Genomic DNA, 18435 nt, shown 5'->3' with positions numbered 1-18435 from the left:
TTTGAGAAATGTGTCACTGGATATCTGGGCTTCTTTGATCTTTCCTCCCTTCCTGCCTGCTGACCTGCCTTCCTTCTTCCCTCGCTCCCTCCCTCCTTCCCACTGCTAAGGAGCATTTAAGTAAAATGAAAATGTGGCATAATTCTAAGAGCAAATTCTAGTCCCTTAATAATTAAAATTAAGAAGTGTATTTCTGTTTAAGAAGCTGTAAGAAAATAAATCAAAGAAGTAGCTGAGTTCCTAAAATGTTGTAAAACTTATATAATACTTCCTTATTTGTTTACTTTGCCATTTCAGCTCTGCTTTATTTAATTGTGGCTTGCTCAGTTGCTTCAATGGGTAGTTGATGCTGTAAATTAAGTTCCCCAGCCGCTCAATCTGTCAAGAAGTATTCCATTCAACACTTATAGAGGGCCTGCTGTCACTAAACACTCAAGAACAATTGCACCTGTAGAGCAACCCTGAAAATTCCAGAAATAAATATTTAATAATATAAATACATCTATAATATAGTTTTTATTTTCAAGTATGGGATTTTTCTTCACGCAAGGCATGTCAGTCTTTCAAATTACACATCTTTCAATAACAGCTGTATTCCTCTGTTATCTCCCTATCAATCTAATACCCCCTTAGGTTTTTTTTTTTCCTTTCTTTCCCCTTTAATAGTTGCTCTGTTTATCTGAATCTAGCCATTTATTCCTCATTATTCAAGCTTAAGCTAACAGATGGAGAGACAGATTACTTCCAACATCTGCAATGAAACGCTTTACCTGCAATGCCTACTGCGAGTAAAACTGATTTTCATTACATGATGTTTGAAAATTTCTCTCACAGGCATTGCAAGTGAAAGTTTTCAGTGTCAGAGGAAGTCCTCCCCTAGGTTCTCACTATTAGGCACACTCATGTTCCAAATAAATAATACATACCACTTTATCAGTGCTATAAATAGACCCCTCCTGGTAAACAACAGTTTTGATGCCACGGATGTTTGTGACAGTCACACTTTAAGATCACTGGAAATTTTCACCTGTGTGCCATTATATTAATCATATAATTTCACACAAAAAAAAAAATTAAGAAAATTGATTATGTTTGCCATTGACTGAGTACCATTACCTAGAAATAATCTAGAGAGACTAAAATGCGGCTATCAATCATATAACACTATTTTCGTTCACACAACAGTGAGATTTTAGTAACATCTGGGTATTAGATTAGCAATTTTTCCCATAATCCCCAGCTCTGAAATTAGTGACTACCTTATTACCCACAGCAGTCACGTGTGCACTACATCTGCACACTCCTAATGTAATAGTCACATTCTGGGCAGTGGCTCCTTTTCCTCTTCCCACTCCGGGAATGTTGGACCCACGGTACCCCCACCCTCCAGCTCTATTCTCCCTGCGAGTCTCATCTACAGCTACAACATCAACTGTCACTTAAATGCCAGCGAATTCTAATTCCGTGTCTATATTTCCAGCCTGCTCACCCCCTGTGAGTTTTAGGACCATACTTCCGCCTTCTTTCTAAGTAATCCCTGTATCGTCAGGGATTAGCCTGGACTCAGACAAACCTGGACTCAACCTTTTATCCTGTGAGCTTATTTCTGTGATTACTATCTGGATTCAAAGCATCACAATCAATTCAATAACTAGGATTGGAAACCTCAATTTTCCTAAATGCCTCTATTGCCCTTAACCACTCTCTGAAATCATTCACAAGTGTCCGAAGTGTCTACTCTGAAATCATTCCTACCTGTGTGACCTACTTCTCACTAGCATTGATCTAGTTCAACTCATCATTCTTCATACTGGCTTCGGTAAATGCTTTTAAAACTTGTCTCCATGCCTCCAATCACTGCTATAGCCAAAACATCCTCTGTGCTCCACTTCCATTTGGCAAATATTTATTGAGTACTAGGCTTTTGAGTGGGCATTTAGTAGAGTGCTGAGCAAGTCAAAGACACACCGTGAATGTAGTCTCTAGTTCAGGAGATTAGGGAACAACCTAGTAAACAAACAAATAGATAATCCACCAGGAGTGTTTGGGTAAAGAGTAACAGATAGGAGGTGCCATTGTATATAGAATAGACACTGAGGAGGTGTCACTTAGGATAAGACATCTAGGAAGGGAAGCTACAAAGAGAGTCAAAGATAAGAGCATAACAAAGTCCCAAGGCAAGAAGAGGCTTCAAGGACTGGAAGGCGGCCCATGGTGCCTGGAACTAAGTTTACAACAGGGAGGTTGTATGAGATGAAGTGAGGAGAGGTGAAATCACCTACAGCATTATGGCCCATGATCATTAATCCGGATCTAATGTTAGGAAGAACTGGAAGCCAGGGAAAGGTTTTCCTCAAAGAGGTAACATGATCTGATTTACATTTCTGAAAAAATCACCAGAATTATGTTTCCCAATCCCAATATGAGGCTCAGTTGTCCACATCAATGAAGTTGTTGGCTCCTGATGAACGAGGTGACTGCATGTCCAGTGTGTTCAAGTGAGTCCTGGTTTTTGCCTGTTGTGCTAGTGTAATTATTAATATTCCCTTCCTTTCACTCTCAAAGGGCCCTACAGAGACCATAGATTGTATGGTCAACTTACTGATAGGGAGAACAGTAAAATAGTCCTTAGGCTGACACTCAAGGAACGTGTTCCCAACTCACCTCTTCCTTTCTCCACCACCACATCTCTATGTTATGGTGTTCTGGTCACTGAAATGTAATGCTGGTGGCAGTATCCTGAAAGAACATGCACACTCCACCGCTGTGCCTTTGCTCATCTCCTGCCTCCAGCTGCTCTGTGACCATCTCAACAACTAGTGGCCAGACCTTTGAGGGCCAGACCTGAGAAGCCTCTCAAGAACCCAAGCAGAATGAAAAGCTCCCCCTCTGCACTTTCTTACTACTTCTATTATCGCATTTATCACAATTGGGTTTATTATTTATAGGTCACTTTCCCTGCTGAAAAGAAAGGTACTTAATGGCAAGGACAGCCCCCTCATGCATGCCTGCTCCATAGCTGGTACTTGATATATATACATATATATATATATATATATATATATATATATATATATATATATATATATATATATATATCAAATATATATATATGACTGCTAGATGAATTATTTAATTAAAAAGCAATATAAAATACATCTAATGTAGTCCCATTCATTATGAAGTAACAAAAAACTTCTAATAAATGGCTAGAACTGAAAAAAATCTCTACAGGGCAAAAAGAAGAAGAAGTCTAGTTTTAGGAAACTAAGCAATGTCTAAATAATTACGAAGCTGATTAGTAAACTAATAAAAAAATGAAAAAATAAAAAATAAAAAATAAAAAAATAAAGTTTTATTCCTTTAAAACTATAATAATAATAATAATAATAATAATAATAATAATAATAATAATACTTATGAAGCTGAACTATAACAGATGGGTATACTACCAAAAGGCAATTTCATATACTCACCACTCTTAAATAATCCAGAACAAATCTTGCTCAGAAGAAGTTTTTGACGTAATTGCAGAACTTCAGCTTCTAAGGCTTCAACTTTTGATCTCCACTTCGACTCCTGCCCAGACACCACCAATGCAAGGTGCTCTGTGTATTCTCTGCTGCTTTTGTCTGCTGGTTTTGAGCGGATAATTGCCAAGGCCAGAGCCAGCTTTGAGGTTCTCAAGTACCATTCTTGATTATCCATCTTGGCTTTTTTCCCTATATAGTTCAATAAGAAAAAAAATAACAAATTCCTTTTAACTTTTGCAGTGCATTTCATTTGTTAAAAATTGATTTTGCAGAGTACCACTAATTAATATGTTTATAACACCACTTGACACCAAGTAACAGAAAAAAATTCTCAGGAACTGAAAACAATATGAAAAAAAATATGCAAAAGAAAAATGCATGCACAGGAATATTAAGTGTATGAAGATTCAAAACAGTAGGTTCAGATAATTTGACAAATTTTTCAGGTGGAAAAAACACACATTAATTTTTCAGTGGTTTCTAACCAGAGGCACACATCAGAATCTAGAGGGATATATATATATATATATATATATATATATATATATATATATATACACACATACACATACACATACACATACACATGTGTATGTTATATATGCGCTTGTGAGTATGTGCATATATAGCATATATTTATCGGAATATCATGTATACACACACACACACACACACACACACACACACACACAGAGAGAAATACCTGGTCTATCACCCCAAATATGATTCAGCAAATTTGGGGTAGAACTGAGACTTCAAATTTTTTTTTCCAATTACAGTTGACATACAATAATATATTACTTTCAGGTGTACAACGAATGATTAGACATATATATAACTTACAAAGTGATTACCCTGATAAGTCTATACATCTGTCTGTATCATGGAGTCTCTGTTTTGTTTTGTTTGTTCATTTGGTTTGCTCTTTTAGGTTACATATGTAAGTGAAATATGGTATTTGTCTTTCTCTGTCTGGCTTATTTCACTTGCTTAATACCCACTAGGCTCACCCCTGTTGTTGCAAATGGTAAGATTTCATTTGTTTTTACAGCTGTTGAATAATATCACATTATATATATATATATATATATATATATATATATATATATATATATATATAACCTCTTCTTTATCCATTTGTCTACGATGGGTACTTGAACAACTTTCATATCTCAGCTATTGTAAATAATGCTGCAAAAAACATAAGGATGAATATGTTTTTTTGAATTAGTGTTTTGGATTTTTTCAGATAAATATCCAGAAGTGAGATTGCTGGGTCATATGGTACTTCTAGTTTTTATTTTTGGAGGAACCTCCATACTGTTTTCCGTAACAGCTGCACCAATTTGCAATCCCACTAACTGGTCATGAGGGTTCCCTTTTCTCCACATCCTCATCTACACTTGTTTGTTGTTTTATTGATGATAGCCATGCTGACAGGTATAAGGTGATATCTCATTGTGGTTTTAATTTACATTTCTCTGATGATTAGTGACATTGAGCATCTTTTCATATGTCTATTGGCCATCTCTATGTCCTCTTTGGAGAAATAAATGTCTATTCAGGTCCTCTGCCCATTTTTTAATTGGATTGTTTATTTTTTTGGTGTTAAGTTGTATGAGTTCTTTATAAATTTCGGATATTAACTTCTTATCAGATGTATCATTGGAAACTATCTTCTCCCATTCAGTAGGTTGTCTTCCCATTTTGTTGATTCACTTTGCTGTACAAAAACTTTTTAGTATAACATAGTCCCATTTGATTTTCTTGTGTTTCCCTTGCCCAATGAGATATATCAGAAAAAAATTATGAAGAGCATTGTTAGTTTTCTTTTATGAGTTTTTGGTTTCAAGTCTTACATTTAAGTCTTTAATACACTTTGAGTTTATTCTTGGATGTGGTGTAAGAAGGTGGTCCAGTTTCATTTTTATTTTTATTTTTTTGCATTTATCTGTCCAGTTTTCCCAACACCATTTATTGAAGAGACTGTCTTTACCCCATTGTATATTCTTGCCTCCTTTGTCATAGATTAAGTGACCATATAGTTGTGGGTTTATTTCTGGGTTCTCTTTTCTGTTCCATTAATCTATCTGTTTGTTTTTTATGACCATGCTGTTTTGATTACTATAGCTTTGTAGTATAGTTTGATATCAGGTAGTATGATATCTCCAACTTTGTTCTTCTTAAGATTGCTTTAGATATCTGAGGTCTTTTGTGGTTCCATATAAATTTTAAGATAATGTGTTCTAGTTCTGTGAAAAACACCATTGGTATTTTAATAGAGATTGCATTGAATCTGTAGCTTGCCTTGGATAGTATGGATATTTTAATGATGTTAATTCTTCCTATCCATGAGCACAGAATATTCTCCTATTTATTTGTATCTTCTTCACTTTCTTTCTTCAATTTCTTATAGTTTTCCGAGTATAGGTCTTTTACCTCCGTGGTTAAATTTATTCCTAGGTGTTTTATCTTTTTTGATGCAACTGTAAATGGGATTGTTTTCTTAATTTCTTTTTCTGATAGTTCGTTATGGGTGTATAAAATGAAACTGATTTCTGAGTATTAATTTTGTATCCTGCTACTTTACTAAATTCATTTATCAGTTCTAATGTTTTTTTGGTGGTCTTTATTGTTCTCTATAAATAGTATCATATCATCTGCAAATAATAAGTTTTACTTCCTGCTTTCCAATTAGGATGCCTTTATTTCTTTTTCTTGTCTTATTGTTGTGGCTAGGACATCCAATATTGTGTTACATAAAAGTGGTGAAAGTGGGTATCTTTGTCTTGTTCCTGATATTAAAGAAAACACTTCAGCTTTTCACCATTGAGTATGATGTTAGTTGTGTGTATGTCATATATGGCCTTTATTTTGTTGAGTTATGTTCCCTCTATTGCCACTTTGCTGAGAGTTTTTATCATAAATGGATGCTGGATTTTGTCCAGATACTTTTTCTGCATCTATTCGTTGCAGAAACAAACATAAATCATGATCATATGATTTTTATCTTTCATTTTTTTTATCTGGTGTATCTATCGTGTTAATTGATTTGCAAATATTGAACCAACCTTGCATCCCAGGAATACATCCCACTTGATCATGGTGTATGACTTTTTCAATGCATTGCTGAAATTGAAATTGTTTTGCTAATATTTTGTTAAAGATTTTTGCATCTATGTTCATCTGGGATATTGGCCTATAATTTTCTTTTTTTGAAATGTCTTTTTCTGGTTTTGGAATCAGGGTAATGTTAGCCTCACAAAATGAGCCTGAGAGCCTTCCCTCCTCTTGAATTTTTTGGAATAGTTAGGGAAAGATAGGTGTTAATTTTTCTTTGAATGTTTGGTAAAATTCACATGTGAAGCCACCTGGTCCAGGACTTTCGTTTGTTGAGAGGTTTTTTGATTACTGATTCAATTTCGTCAAGCTATTGGTCTCTCTCTCTCTCTCTCTCTCTCTCTCTCTCTCTCTCTCTCTCTCTCTCTCTCTTTTGATTCAGTCTTAGAAGACTGTATGCTTCTAGGAATTTATTCATTTCTTCCAGGTTCTTAATCTATTGGCATATAATTGTTTATAGTATTTTCTTTAATCTTTTGTATTTCTGTGTTGTCAGTTGTCACTTCTCTTTCAATTCTGATTTTATTTATTTGGGTCCTCTCTTTTTCTTTTGATGAGTCTGGTTAAAGGTTCATCAATTTTGTTTATCTTTTCAATGAACCACCTCTTGGTCTCATTGATTTTTCTGTTGTTTCTTTAGACTCTATTTCATTTATTTGTGCACTGGTCATTATTATTTCTTTTCTTCCACTTCCTTTGGGTTTTGTTTGTTCTTATTTTTCGATTTCCTTTAGGTGTAAGTTTAGATTGTTTATTTGAGATTTTTCTTGTTTCTTGAAGTAGGCCTGTATTGCTATGAATTTCCCTCTTAAAACTGCTTTGGCTATGTCCCATAGATTTGGGGTTGTTGTGTTTTCACTTTCATTTGTCTCAATGTATTTTTTGATTTCTTCGTTGATTTTGTTGTTGACCCATTCACATTGTTTAGTGACATTTTATTTAGTCTACATGTGTTCATTTCAGTTTTTTTCTTGTAATTAATTTCTAGTTTCATACCACTGTAATCAGAGAAGAGGCTTGATATGATTTCAGTCTTCTTAAATTTATTGAGAGTTGTTTTGTGGTCTAACATATGGTCTCTAACCCGGACAATGTTCCATGTGCACTTGAGAGAAAATATATTCTGCTGCTTTGGGGTGAAATGTCCTAAAAATATCAATTATGTCTACTTGATCTACTGTGTCATTTAAGGCCACTCTTTCCTTGTTGATTTTCTGTCTGGATGATCTATTCATTGATGTCAATGTCCCCTACTATGACTGTATTACTGTCAATCTCTCCCTTTATGTCCAAAATATTTGCTTCATATGTATTTTGCTGTCCTTACATTGTGTATCAGTGTTTATGTAAGTTATGCCCTCTTGTTGAATTGATCTCTTTATCAATATGAAATATCCTTCTTTGTCTGTTGTTACAGCCCTTGTTTTAAAGTCTGTTTTGTCTGATATAAGTATGGCTACCTGATTTGCATGAAATACCTTTTTCCATCCCTTTACTTGCAGTTTTTTTGTGTCTCTTTGAATCTGAACTGGGTCTCTTGTAGGCAGCATATGTATGGGTCTTGTTTCTTATTCATTCAGCCAACTGATATCTTTTAATTGGAATATTTTATCCATTTACTTTTAAAGTAATCATTGATAGGTATGTAATTATTGCCATTTTATTTTTCGTTTTTTTATCTTTTTGTGTATGTGTGTGTGTGTTCTTCTAAAAGAAGTCCCTTTAACATTTTGTGTAATACTGGTTTGGTGGTGATGATCTCTTTCAGCTTTTTATTTTCTGGGAAGCTCCTTAGCTCTCCTTCAATTCTAAATGATAGCCTTGCTGGGTAGAGTAATTTTTGGTGTAAGTCTTTGCTTATCATCACTTTGAATAATTCCTGCCAATCGCTTCTGTCCTGCAAAGTATCTGTTGAGAAATCAGCTGGCAATCTTATGGGAACTCCCTTGTAGATAGCTAATTGCTTTTGTCCTGTTGCTTTTGAGATTCTGTCTTTGACTTTAACTTTTGGCATTTTAATTACAATGTTTCTTAGTATGAGCCTCTTTGGACTCATCTTGTTTGGAACTCTTCATTTTCTGGACTTGTAAGTCTATTTCCTTCACCAGGTTAGGGAAGTTTTCAGTCATTATTTCTTCAAATATGTTCTCAATCCCTTGTGCTCTCTCTTCTCCTTCTGGTACCCCATGATGTGAATGTTGGCTCACTTATTGTCCCAGAGGCCCCTTAAATTCTCATTTTTTTAAATTATTTTTTTTTCTTTTTGCTGTTCTGATTGTTTTCTGCTACGTTGTCTAACAAATCACTGATTCAGTCCTCTGCTTCATCTAATCTATTGTGGATTCCTTCTGATGTATTCTTCATTTCAGTTACTGTATTCTTCATTTCTGATTGATTCATTTTTATGTTTTCTATCTTCGTTTTTATGTTTCCTATCCCTTTGTTAAAACTCCGACTGAGTTCATCTACTCTTCTCCTAAGTTCACTGAGCATTCAGGACTGTGACTTTTATATTTTGAAGAGTCACCCCTGTAAACAGAACTACTAGATTAAATCATTTATTTAAATGGAAGCCTTCTTCTCTTCCAACTCATTCTACTAAGTCTTAGAGTCCCTGCTTCCCAACCCTGCATTTCCTAATGGACCTTTACCAACTACCATGTTTCCCCGAAAATAAGACCTATCCAGACCATCAGCTCTAATGCATCTTTTGGAGCAAAAATTAATATAAGCCCCGGTCTTATTTTAATATAAGACCAGGTATAATATATAATATTAAATAATACTGGGTTTTATATTAATTTTTGCTCCAAAAGACATATTGGAGCTGATGGTCTGGCTATGTCTTATTTTTGGGGAAACACAATATTCCTGGTTTTAACCAGGCCACTCCAATCTATATTGAGAACAATCTTTAAAATATTTGCATCATTTAAATCGTGACTGTGCTCTGATTCTGCACCTCCAAAGATTTCTAACTGCCACTATGAGCATACTTTTTCCAACCAGCACAATCTCACAATATGAACATATTGATGAGAAAAACATGACAGACCATTGCATTCATTGGTTGAATATCATAACCCCTACTGAAATACAAGCCCCTCGTGGGGCTCCAAAAGGGGGAGCTTTCCCCATCAAATATGCTACATAAAAATGTTAATTAAAGTGTTAAAAGGACAATGGTCCCGAAAATTCCTCACCTATCCTACTAATAATTTCAAATTTCCCCCCACACTTCAAACTTTATTTCCTTCAGTTTCTCAAGTCTATCCTTCCACTGTGGCTGGATCACATGCATACAGACGGAGGTACACAGGCCAAGCTCATTCCCATTCAAATGTCAGCTCATGAATTTCCCCCAGTTGTGATGCCCTGACTCTTATACTGCCAAGGCCATGGCTGTGCACCCTTCAAAGAATAGCTCATATGCCACCTAAAGTCTTTTCAGCCTTATTCCCACCTATAACAATGTGTACTTATCTGGTATTCTATAATTTAGCACTAAAAGTATACATTCAAACAGGTAGCACAATGCTATTTCATTATCATCAGAGATGAACACAAAAATTTGTGTACAATACATTCATCATATGATTTTTTTTTGAAACTGGAAATAATCAAATAGTTAAGTAAACAAAGGAATATTACTTATCCATTAAACATTATATTTTCAGAGATTTTTTTATTAGCATAGGAAAATGTTTATGATATGCTGAGTGGAAAAAAAGTGAGGACATGAAATTTTATGTACAGGAGGATCCCAAATTATGTAAAATTAGGAAGTACAAAAAATGTAAATACAATTTAGATCTACGGTAAAATCATTGGTGATTTTTATTTTCTTATTCTTCTCTAAATTTTCCCAGTTTTCTGCAATGAACATGTATCAAATTTTATATATATATATATATATATATATATATATATATATATATATATAAATATAAAATTGTTTTCCAAAAGTAAAGTACAGCTGTCATTTTTTTTTTTAACCTTTCACAGGTGTAGAATACACCAAGGATTAGATGCTATTTAGATGGACAAAGTAATTAGAATTATAGCTCCACTTATTTTAGCTTTCACAGCAAACATTTCACTTGGCTGGTTCATTCTCCATCTGTTGTATCAGCAACAATGGGGAGCAGTAGCCTGTCTGCTTCTCAGTACTTCAGGAAAGCACCATGTGTACAGAGCGCACAGAGATATGGATGACCTTCCCTAAAGAAGTAGGTCTATTATATTGTTACAGTACTGCTTAAAAACAACGATAATAAGTAACTTATTTAAAGTATTTTGGTTGGAAAAGGATTTGACACTCAATTATGAATGGTGGGATTCTAGATTAAAAAAGAAAAGAAAAATAGTTTAAAAATAGTTTATCAGCAAAAGAGGACAAAGTTCTTTGGATAATAAATACAGGAAACTCCCTGTTCTGATTTTTAAGTCATCGTATGTGATTTGTTAGTAGTGTTAAAACCGTGCTGAACACTAGTAAACAGAAAAAAAAAGATCAAATGATATAGTTCTTCTGGATCATAACTATCCCAGGGTCACTTGTCTGAATATTAATTAGAATTGTACCATAAGTGAATAGAAATGATTGATAATAGGTATTGGCTTCTATGATATAAATTACACTCAAGACACACAAAGAACTACAACCAAACAGAATCACCTTTTTAAAACTGCTTCCTCATGTTTTGGAGAGAGGGAGAGAGACATTATAAACATATGCTGTTTTTATTTTAGGACAGCATTGCTAAATTAAGGGATGTGACATTTGGTAGGTAAAGATAATTCTATTTCCCCTAAAATTTCATGGAAAAAAATAAGCTTCCTAAACATATTCTCTTTTTAATTGAATAAAGATCAGTATAACTTTCAGAAATCTGCTTTTAATTCAATTTATGCACAAATAATTATCGTAAATAATTAAAATGAACATTTAATGTTCTCTAGTAAGGAATTTAGTGTCTTTGAATTCTTAAATGAAAATATAAAATTTTAAGTTTTTTTAGCATAGAGTATTAGTTCAAATGGGGTTTCTTTTTCTTTGCATTCAAGAACAGACCTTACCATACTAAAGTCCCCCACAGGGCTTCGGAAAAATCTAGAAACATTACCTATAACCCTTGGATTCTCCTTCAGGCAATGCGTGCATAAACAGCTATTCTGCAAACAGAATTTTGGTAATTTTTATCTGTCATATTTCTCCTACCATCATTTTCTCCTACTGAACTTAAATTTCTTATCAACTAACCAATTATCTGAACTGTCAAAACTGTTTTAAATTATAATTCTGAATTCTAAAGTAAAGTCCCAGATCACTCTTATATAAGGCTGGCGGAAGTTTGATACAGATAACCATTCAGGAGAATATTTCCTTAATATGTATCAAACACCTTCAAATATTTATCCTCCTTTGGTCCTGGTATACAAGTTCAAAGACTTGATGTTAAGACCTTATGTCAAAGAAATGAGCAAAGCTATACATACAAAGCTTTATGCCCATAGATAATCTTACAGTATTATTTATAATTACAAAAAAAAAATCCCCCAAACAAAATCTGTCACCAGCTTGAATATCTACTAACAATACAGATTCACTAATTAAATTGTCACATATTATATAATTGAATTGAAAATGTTTTTGAAAATATTTAAAAGCATGGGCAAATATCTCCCACATGATGTTCACTGCAGAGTAAAACATAAGAGTAAATGCAGTAAAATTGGAAATTTGAGGGGGAAAATGTCCGTAGAGATTGATATATTGATAGATTTACATACAGAAAGGGGGTAAGGAAGGAGAGAAAGAAGGGAAAGAAAGGAGGAAGAGGGAGGGCAACAGACTAGAGTTATTTACCAAAAATACAAACCATACATTTACTACAGCTGAGGAAGTCTGATTTTATTTCTTATACTTTTCTGCAGTTGCCAAGTTTTCCACAATAAACATTATAAAACTTACTATATAAGACATAAAAATGCCTTAATACTAATCTTACAGAAATATTTCCTATTCTGTATTTTTCAACGTAGAAATTATAGGACAAATGAAGATAGAGAAGAAAATTGGCAGGTACCATGAAGGGTATTGAAGCCTCAGAGCTCTACACCAGTCATTTTGTGGTTGTGGCAAGAAGCTCCAGCCTGCAGAGCTCACCTCCTCAATTCTGAGACATCTTAAACTGTAAAACACACCATAAGTTCACAACAGCTTGGGAGAGTAGGAGGAGGATAAAAATGAAATAATAGTACATTAAACATATCAGAAATTTTAAACTTATCAACACAATGCTTTTAGAATTGAGCAAACACAGTCAATGGAATGAGAATTCTGTCTCCCAGTTTCTCTAATCAGCTTTCGCCAAATTCCACTAGACCTGTAGACTTCTGACCTTTCCATTTCCACATGCGTTTAGGGTTCCTTCCATTAATTCAAAAGACAGGGTAGATTTAGGAGGTGGGGCAGAAAAACTTCCAAATATGACCAAGAAGCAAGCTATTAGCCATTGTATCCCCAATGCCAGGAGCACTGACGGCTTATAGTAAGCACTTTACTAAATACTGGAATGAGTAAGAGAGTGAGTGAATGAATGAATGAATGAATATATCAATACAGGTCAGGGAGTCACATAGAGCAGCTTCGCCAACTCAACCTGGGCTCCCATCAGTAAGTCTTTGTCAAATACATACTAGAGAGAATGGCATTGGAGGGAAAATGGATTAGAAGGGGAATTTAGTTAGTTAACCTGAAAGTCACACGTCTCTTATCACTTTATGATGCATTCTTTCTTAACTACTTGCAGTGAATCTACTCCCTCTAAACTTATGCCTTTCTACAGTGTACCCTTAAACTTTCACCAAAATAGCTCCTAAAGAAAACAGAAAAAAGATAAAATCTAGTTCATACACAGGTTTAGGTCAGAGGTAAGCTGTAAGGGAGAAAAGCAGATTTTATCTCATGTGACGCCTACAATAAATACGGTAATTGACTTCCCAGTAAAGCAAGAAACTGAAGAAGATTGGCTGCACATTCCGTAAGTCACGAAGATGAATATGATAAGACAATGAGTACAGGAGGAAGTCCCCATGTACCATGATGGTGGAAAGTTCATTTATCAAGTATCAGTCTGGGGCACAGCAGAAGTCTGGCAATGCCAGAAAAGCAAGAAATTATAAGACATTTTAGATCATTAGTTTCAGTAAAGTTCAGACAAAGTCTAACATACAATATTTGGATTAGATTCAGCTGACATTCCCTAATTACTATTACAGTTTTAGTACATACTGTAGTGTAACGTGCTCAACAGATGAATATCATGTGAAATTTTACATGAAAAAAATCAGGAGTTACTGAAGATTTCAAAACTCTCCACTTTAATTATTTTTTTCCACTTTAATTATTAAGAGAGCTTTTAAAATCATTCCCAGCAATGAATTTTTAAATTCATTGAGCATAATAAGATGCTTGCTTAATTTTTTCTTTCTGTTTCATTGCCACCAGAACAAGCCAACTATCTATCATTTTCCTCTTGTTGAAAGAGTTAACGAATCAGATTTTAATTGTCTATAGTCTCTTAACACTATTTTCTTTTTATGTAAACCCCCAACCCTTTTCATTCCTCCGTACTTCTTTTTTGGCATAAGAAAGTTTTCTCTGGATTCTGGCAAGGAATACTGCAGAATTTCACATGGGAAAAACGCATCAAACACATTTTATAAGTCAGCAAAAAGTACACTGATTCAGAAATGCAAATTCACATATATATCAGCAATCATCTTCCACTATGTAAATCCATAGAAGGAATGGGGACCTGATATCTATTATTAACACATAGTTTTAAAAATAAATTGGAAGCCATCTAGGTGTTTCTTAGTTAAAAGCTGGTATTTCACACATAATCCTTACCACCAAAACAAACATATTGTTCTGGTAGGGTATGTAACACAATTCTGACAATCTACCTAACTCAAATCCGTCAACCCATCCACAAATTTGAAATCTTTAGGAGGCTACACTCTGGAAATGGAAAAAGTTACATGTCATAAAATGAGGGGGATTATAGGATGAAGTCAGAAACCAAATACCCAGAAGAGGGGTATTTGAGAGGAGTCCAGCCAATCCCAGGAGAGAGAGGAGCAGCTGGCTTTTGGGGATCAGCTGAGCCAAGGCCAGAGCTTTAAGAAAAAAACATAAGACTAAGGGGAGGAGACAGTGAGGCACGGAATCCCCTGGAAGAGGTAAATGACCCTATCCAAAGAAGTCCTGTTTTGTAAATGACACATTAGGGAATAAGATTTGTTTCCTAGCAGCTATTATGTAACGCCTTCTTAGACCACTTTTGTGGACACTTAAGATATGAACTCAGAAAAGCATAAGCAGCCCCACAGAAATATTTTCTGTAAGGCTTATTTTTAACTCTGAAAAAGTGGCCTAATTCTCGTCTGTCTCACTCATTTTAAGTCTCATCAAAGAGACCACAAGTTTCAGAGAGCAACTGACAGTGCTCCATAGCTTCTCACAGGGCTTCATTGTGTAAGTAAATTTAACACTTCTTTTACTTCCCACTTAGATTTGCATTTAAAAAATAGATTGAAGTTCTATTTTTACTCACCTGAAATAGCCTCCCAAAAGAGAGGGATTGTTTCTCAAATACTGAGCACTTTGATTCTTGACACCCTCCAGCACATGGAGTCCTGCGCATTTTTAAACTCAGCCCCTCAACTTGCTCTAAACCACACACACACACACACACACACACACACACACACACACACACACACACACACACACACACACACACCGGCAGTTATAGGCCTGTAAGTAAGGCATCACTTGAGACGGGTCCTCATGCTTTCCTCTACAATGCCTGTTCCCACTGCTCCTGTCCAAACTTTCCACCTAGTTCTGTGGCTGTGCACCCTCCAAAATCAGACAGTGACAGACTCACCTACTTTCACACCACAGAAGTTGCATCTTATATCAATACAAAGCTCTTCTCCACCAAGAATGAGTCAATTCACAGGATCCATGCTGTCTACTCCCTACCCCACTCAGTAGCACTACAACCCCTAACCAACTAAGCAATACCAGAAGAAGCTGCAGGCCAGTCCAAAAGACCAATGTGGTTCCCTCTAAGGCAAAAAAAAGCAGCATAAGGCACATGTCCCTGGGTACTAGGTGAGGACATGCAGAGCAGGAATTGGTCCCTAGCTTTGCTCCACCCATGTAACAGGACCCATTCAAGGTCAAAAGTGATAGCAGTCCTGTGGCCTAACAACTGTTGTCTACTTTCCTCAGGTAACTATACCAAACTTTCCAACTCCCCATTTCTTCCACCCATGAGAACTTGCCTTCCTCCTTAAAATTTAGATCTGACCAACCTAAGATTACCAACCCAAACAGATTCATTATAGCCAATTGGCTTCACAGTGACATCAGGACCAGGCCTGAAACTTGGAGCCCATGGAAAGTATAGGCAGAACAGGAGCTGCATGGGTATCTTTTTTCTTTAAGTAATGCCATTTGTATTAAGAATTTCTAGAACCATTTTAACATGCTATCTTGTGATCATGAAAGAGGTCTTTTATTGAAAATATCATTAATCTATTTCATCTTATAAATGGAAGACTCAAACAACAGGAACTAGCCTTAGCTACCTCAGTGGTTCAGTTTTACTCCAGGATAATCAATTAAAGTCATTCATGCTATAAAATAAATTCAGGTCTTTAATCATCATGGTTTTTGTGTCTAAATCTATTTGTCCTCTCAATTATTATAAGAAAATTATAAAATCTGTGTTTTGCCCCTTACAAATTTTACTGAAATAAAATTTACTGAGACAATAAAGGAAAATCATTAATGTACACATATATTTGGCAATTTATCTCAAATGAAAGGTTTTAGCTAGATGCTCTACCTAAAATATTTGATTTGTGTCTGAAGGGCTAAATTGCAAATATGTATGGTTAAGGTAATTAACTATTTTCAGACAAAGATGGGTTGAAAGTAACTGAAAATGCAAACAGTAAACATCAGAAATCTGGAATGGCTTTATTAATATCAAACAAAAGAAACTTCATGACAATAAAATATTACCAAAGATGTAGAGGAACATGTTATAATGATAAAAAAGGTCAAATTAATCAGGAAGATTAACAATCCTTAATGTGTATGCATATAACAGCAATAACAGAACTTCCAAACATATGAAGCAAAAATTAAAAGAACTTAAGGAAGAGGTAGACAAATCCACAATCATATATGAAGATTTTAACACACTTCTTTCAGTAACTGATAGACTCACTAGAACAGAATAATAATGACAATTATATGAAAGCTTTTGAAAATACTACAAGCCCCTGAACTGATTGGCATTTATAGAATATTGCACCTTATAGACAGAAGATGTACACATATTCTTTTCAAGTTCTCATAAGACATTCAACAGGACAACTCACATGCTGAGACAATATGTTCTCTGACCACAAGAAAAACAATTAGAAATGTCTAGAAAATCCCTCAAATATATGGAAAATAAGCAACATGTTTCTAAATAAAATAGAAGACAAAGAAAAATATAAATATAGTTAGAGTATATTTCAAACTGAATCATAATAAAAAGAGTAATCATCAGAACTTGTTTTATAATTTGGTATGTATAGTGGTATAACTGGTATACTGGTATAACCCTGACACCAAAATTTATGAAATATTGCAAGGGAAATAAACACTACAAACCAATGTGTGTAATAAACACAGATTCAAAAATCTTATACACAATACTAGTAAATCAAACCAAGCAATATATAAAAATAATCATCATCAACATCAAGCAGAGTTTTTCTAAGAATGTAATATTGGGTTAGCATTCAAAATTCAATCACTATAACTCAATATATTAACAGAATAAATTATTTAAAAAGCAACATATGATCGTCTTAATAGTTTCATAAATGACGTTTGAAAAATTCAAAGTGATTCATAATTTTTTTAAAAAAACCCTCTTAATAAATAAACAAAAAAATATAGGATGGAAATTTCTAACTGTGATAAAGATCTATAAAAATCCACATGAAACATTATACATAATAATGCAACATTGAATGCTTTACCCCTATGACTGGAAATATAACAAGGATATCCACTCTTCTCATTTCTATCAAATACTTTACTGGAGATAATGGGACTGCAGAAAGAAAGAAATAGAAAGATATATAGAGTGGATGGAAAGAAGTAAAATTCTACTTATTAATATACAGCATGAACATCTATAGAAAACCCTAAGGACTCTTAAAACAACCAATTACTAGAATTTATGAGAAAATTAAGCTAGATCTCAGGACACAAGTCAATATGCAAAAATCTATTGTATGTCTACACAAAATCCATTTAAGTTAGATTTTTTTTTTAATTAAAGTTTATTGGGGTGATAATTGTTAGTAAAGTTACACAGGTTTCAGGCATACAATTCTGTAATACATCATCTTTATATCACATTGTGTGTTTAGTGGTTACCAGAGGGTAAGGGAAGAGCGGGGTGACAGATGAGGGTAAAAGGGATCAAATATATGGTCATGGAAGGAGAACTGACTCTAGGTGGTAAGTTAGAATTTTTTTAAAAGCAAAATAATTAGGAATAAATTTAACAGTCAATGTGAAAGACTTCCACCTTGAAAACTATAAAACACTGTCCATTAAAATTAAAGACCTAAATAAATTGAGAGCTATACTGTATTCATGGATTGGACGACTTAATAATATTAAGATCTT

General features: G+C 34.4%; 1 protein-coding gene across 3 annotated transcripts in view; it reads right to left on the bottom strand.

The window, feature by feature from the left end:
* Positions 1-18435, bottom strand: part of MEI4 (meiotic double-stranded break formation protein 4) — a 187004-nt gene that overhangs the window by 146898 nt on the left and 21671 nt on the right. For all 3 annotated transcript variants that reach the window (XM_033095483.1, XM_033095493.1, XM_033095488.1), the window contains one exon: positions 3477-3722. In XM_033095483.1, coding sequence (XP_032951374.1) covers positions 3477-3722 — 246 coding nt within the window. The remainder of the gene's footprint in view (positions 1-3476; positions 3723-18435) is intronic.

This window comes from Rhinolophus ferrumequinum, chromosome 3, assembly GCF_004115265.2.
Source record: "Rhinolophus ferrumequinum isolate MPI-CBG mRhiFer1 chromosome 3, mRhiFer1_v1.p, whole genome shotgun sequence".
NCBI classification, from domain to species: domain Eukaryota; kingdom Metazoa; phylum Chordata; class Mammalia; order Chiroptera; family Rhinolophidae; genus Rhinolophus; species Rhinolophus ferrumequinum.
The sequence above is the reverse complement of the archived record's forward strand: the minus strand, read 5'-3'. Positions and strand labels throughout refer to the sequence as shown.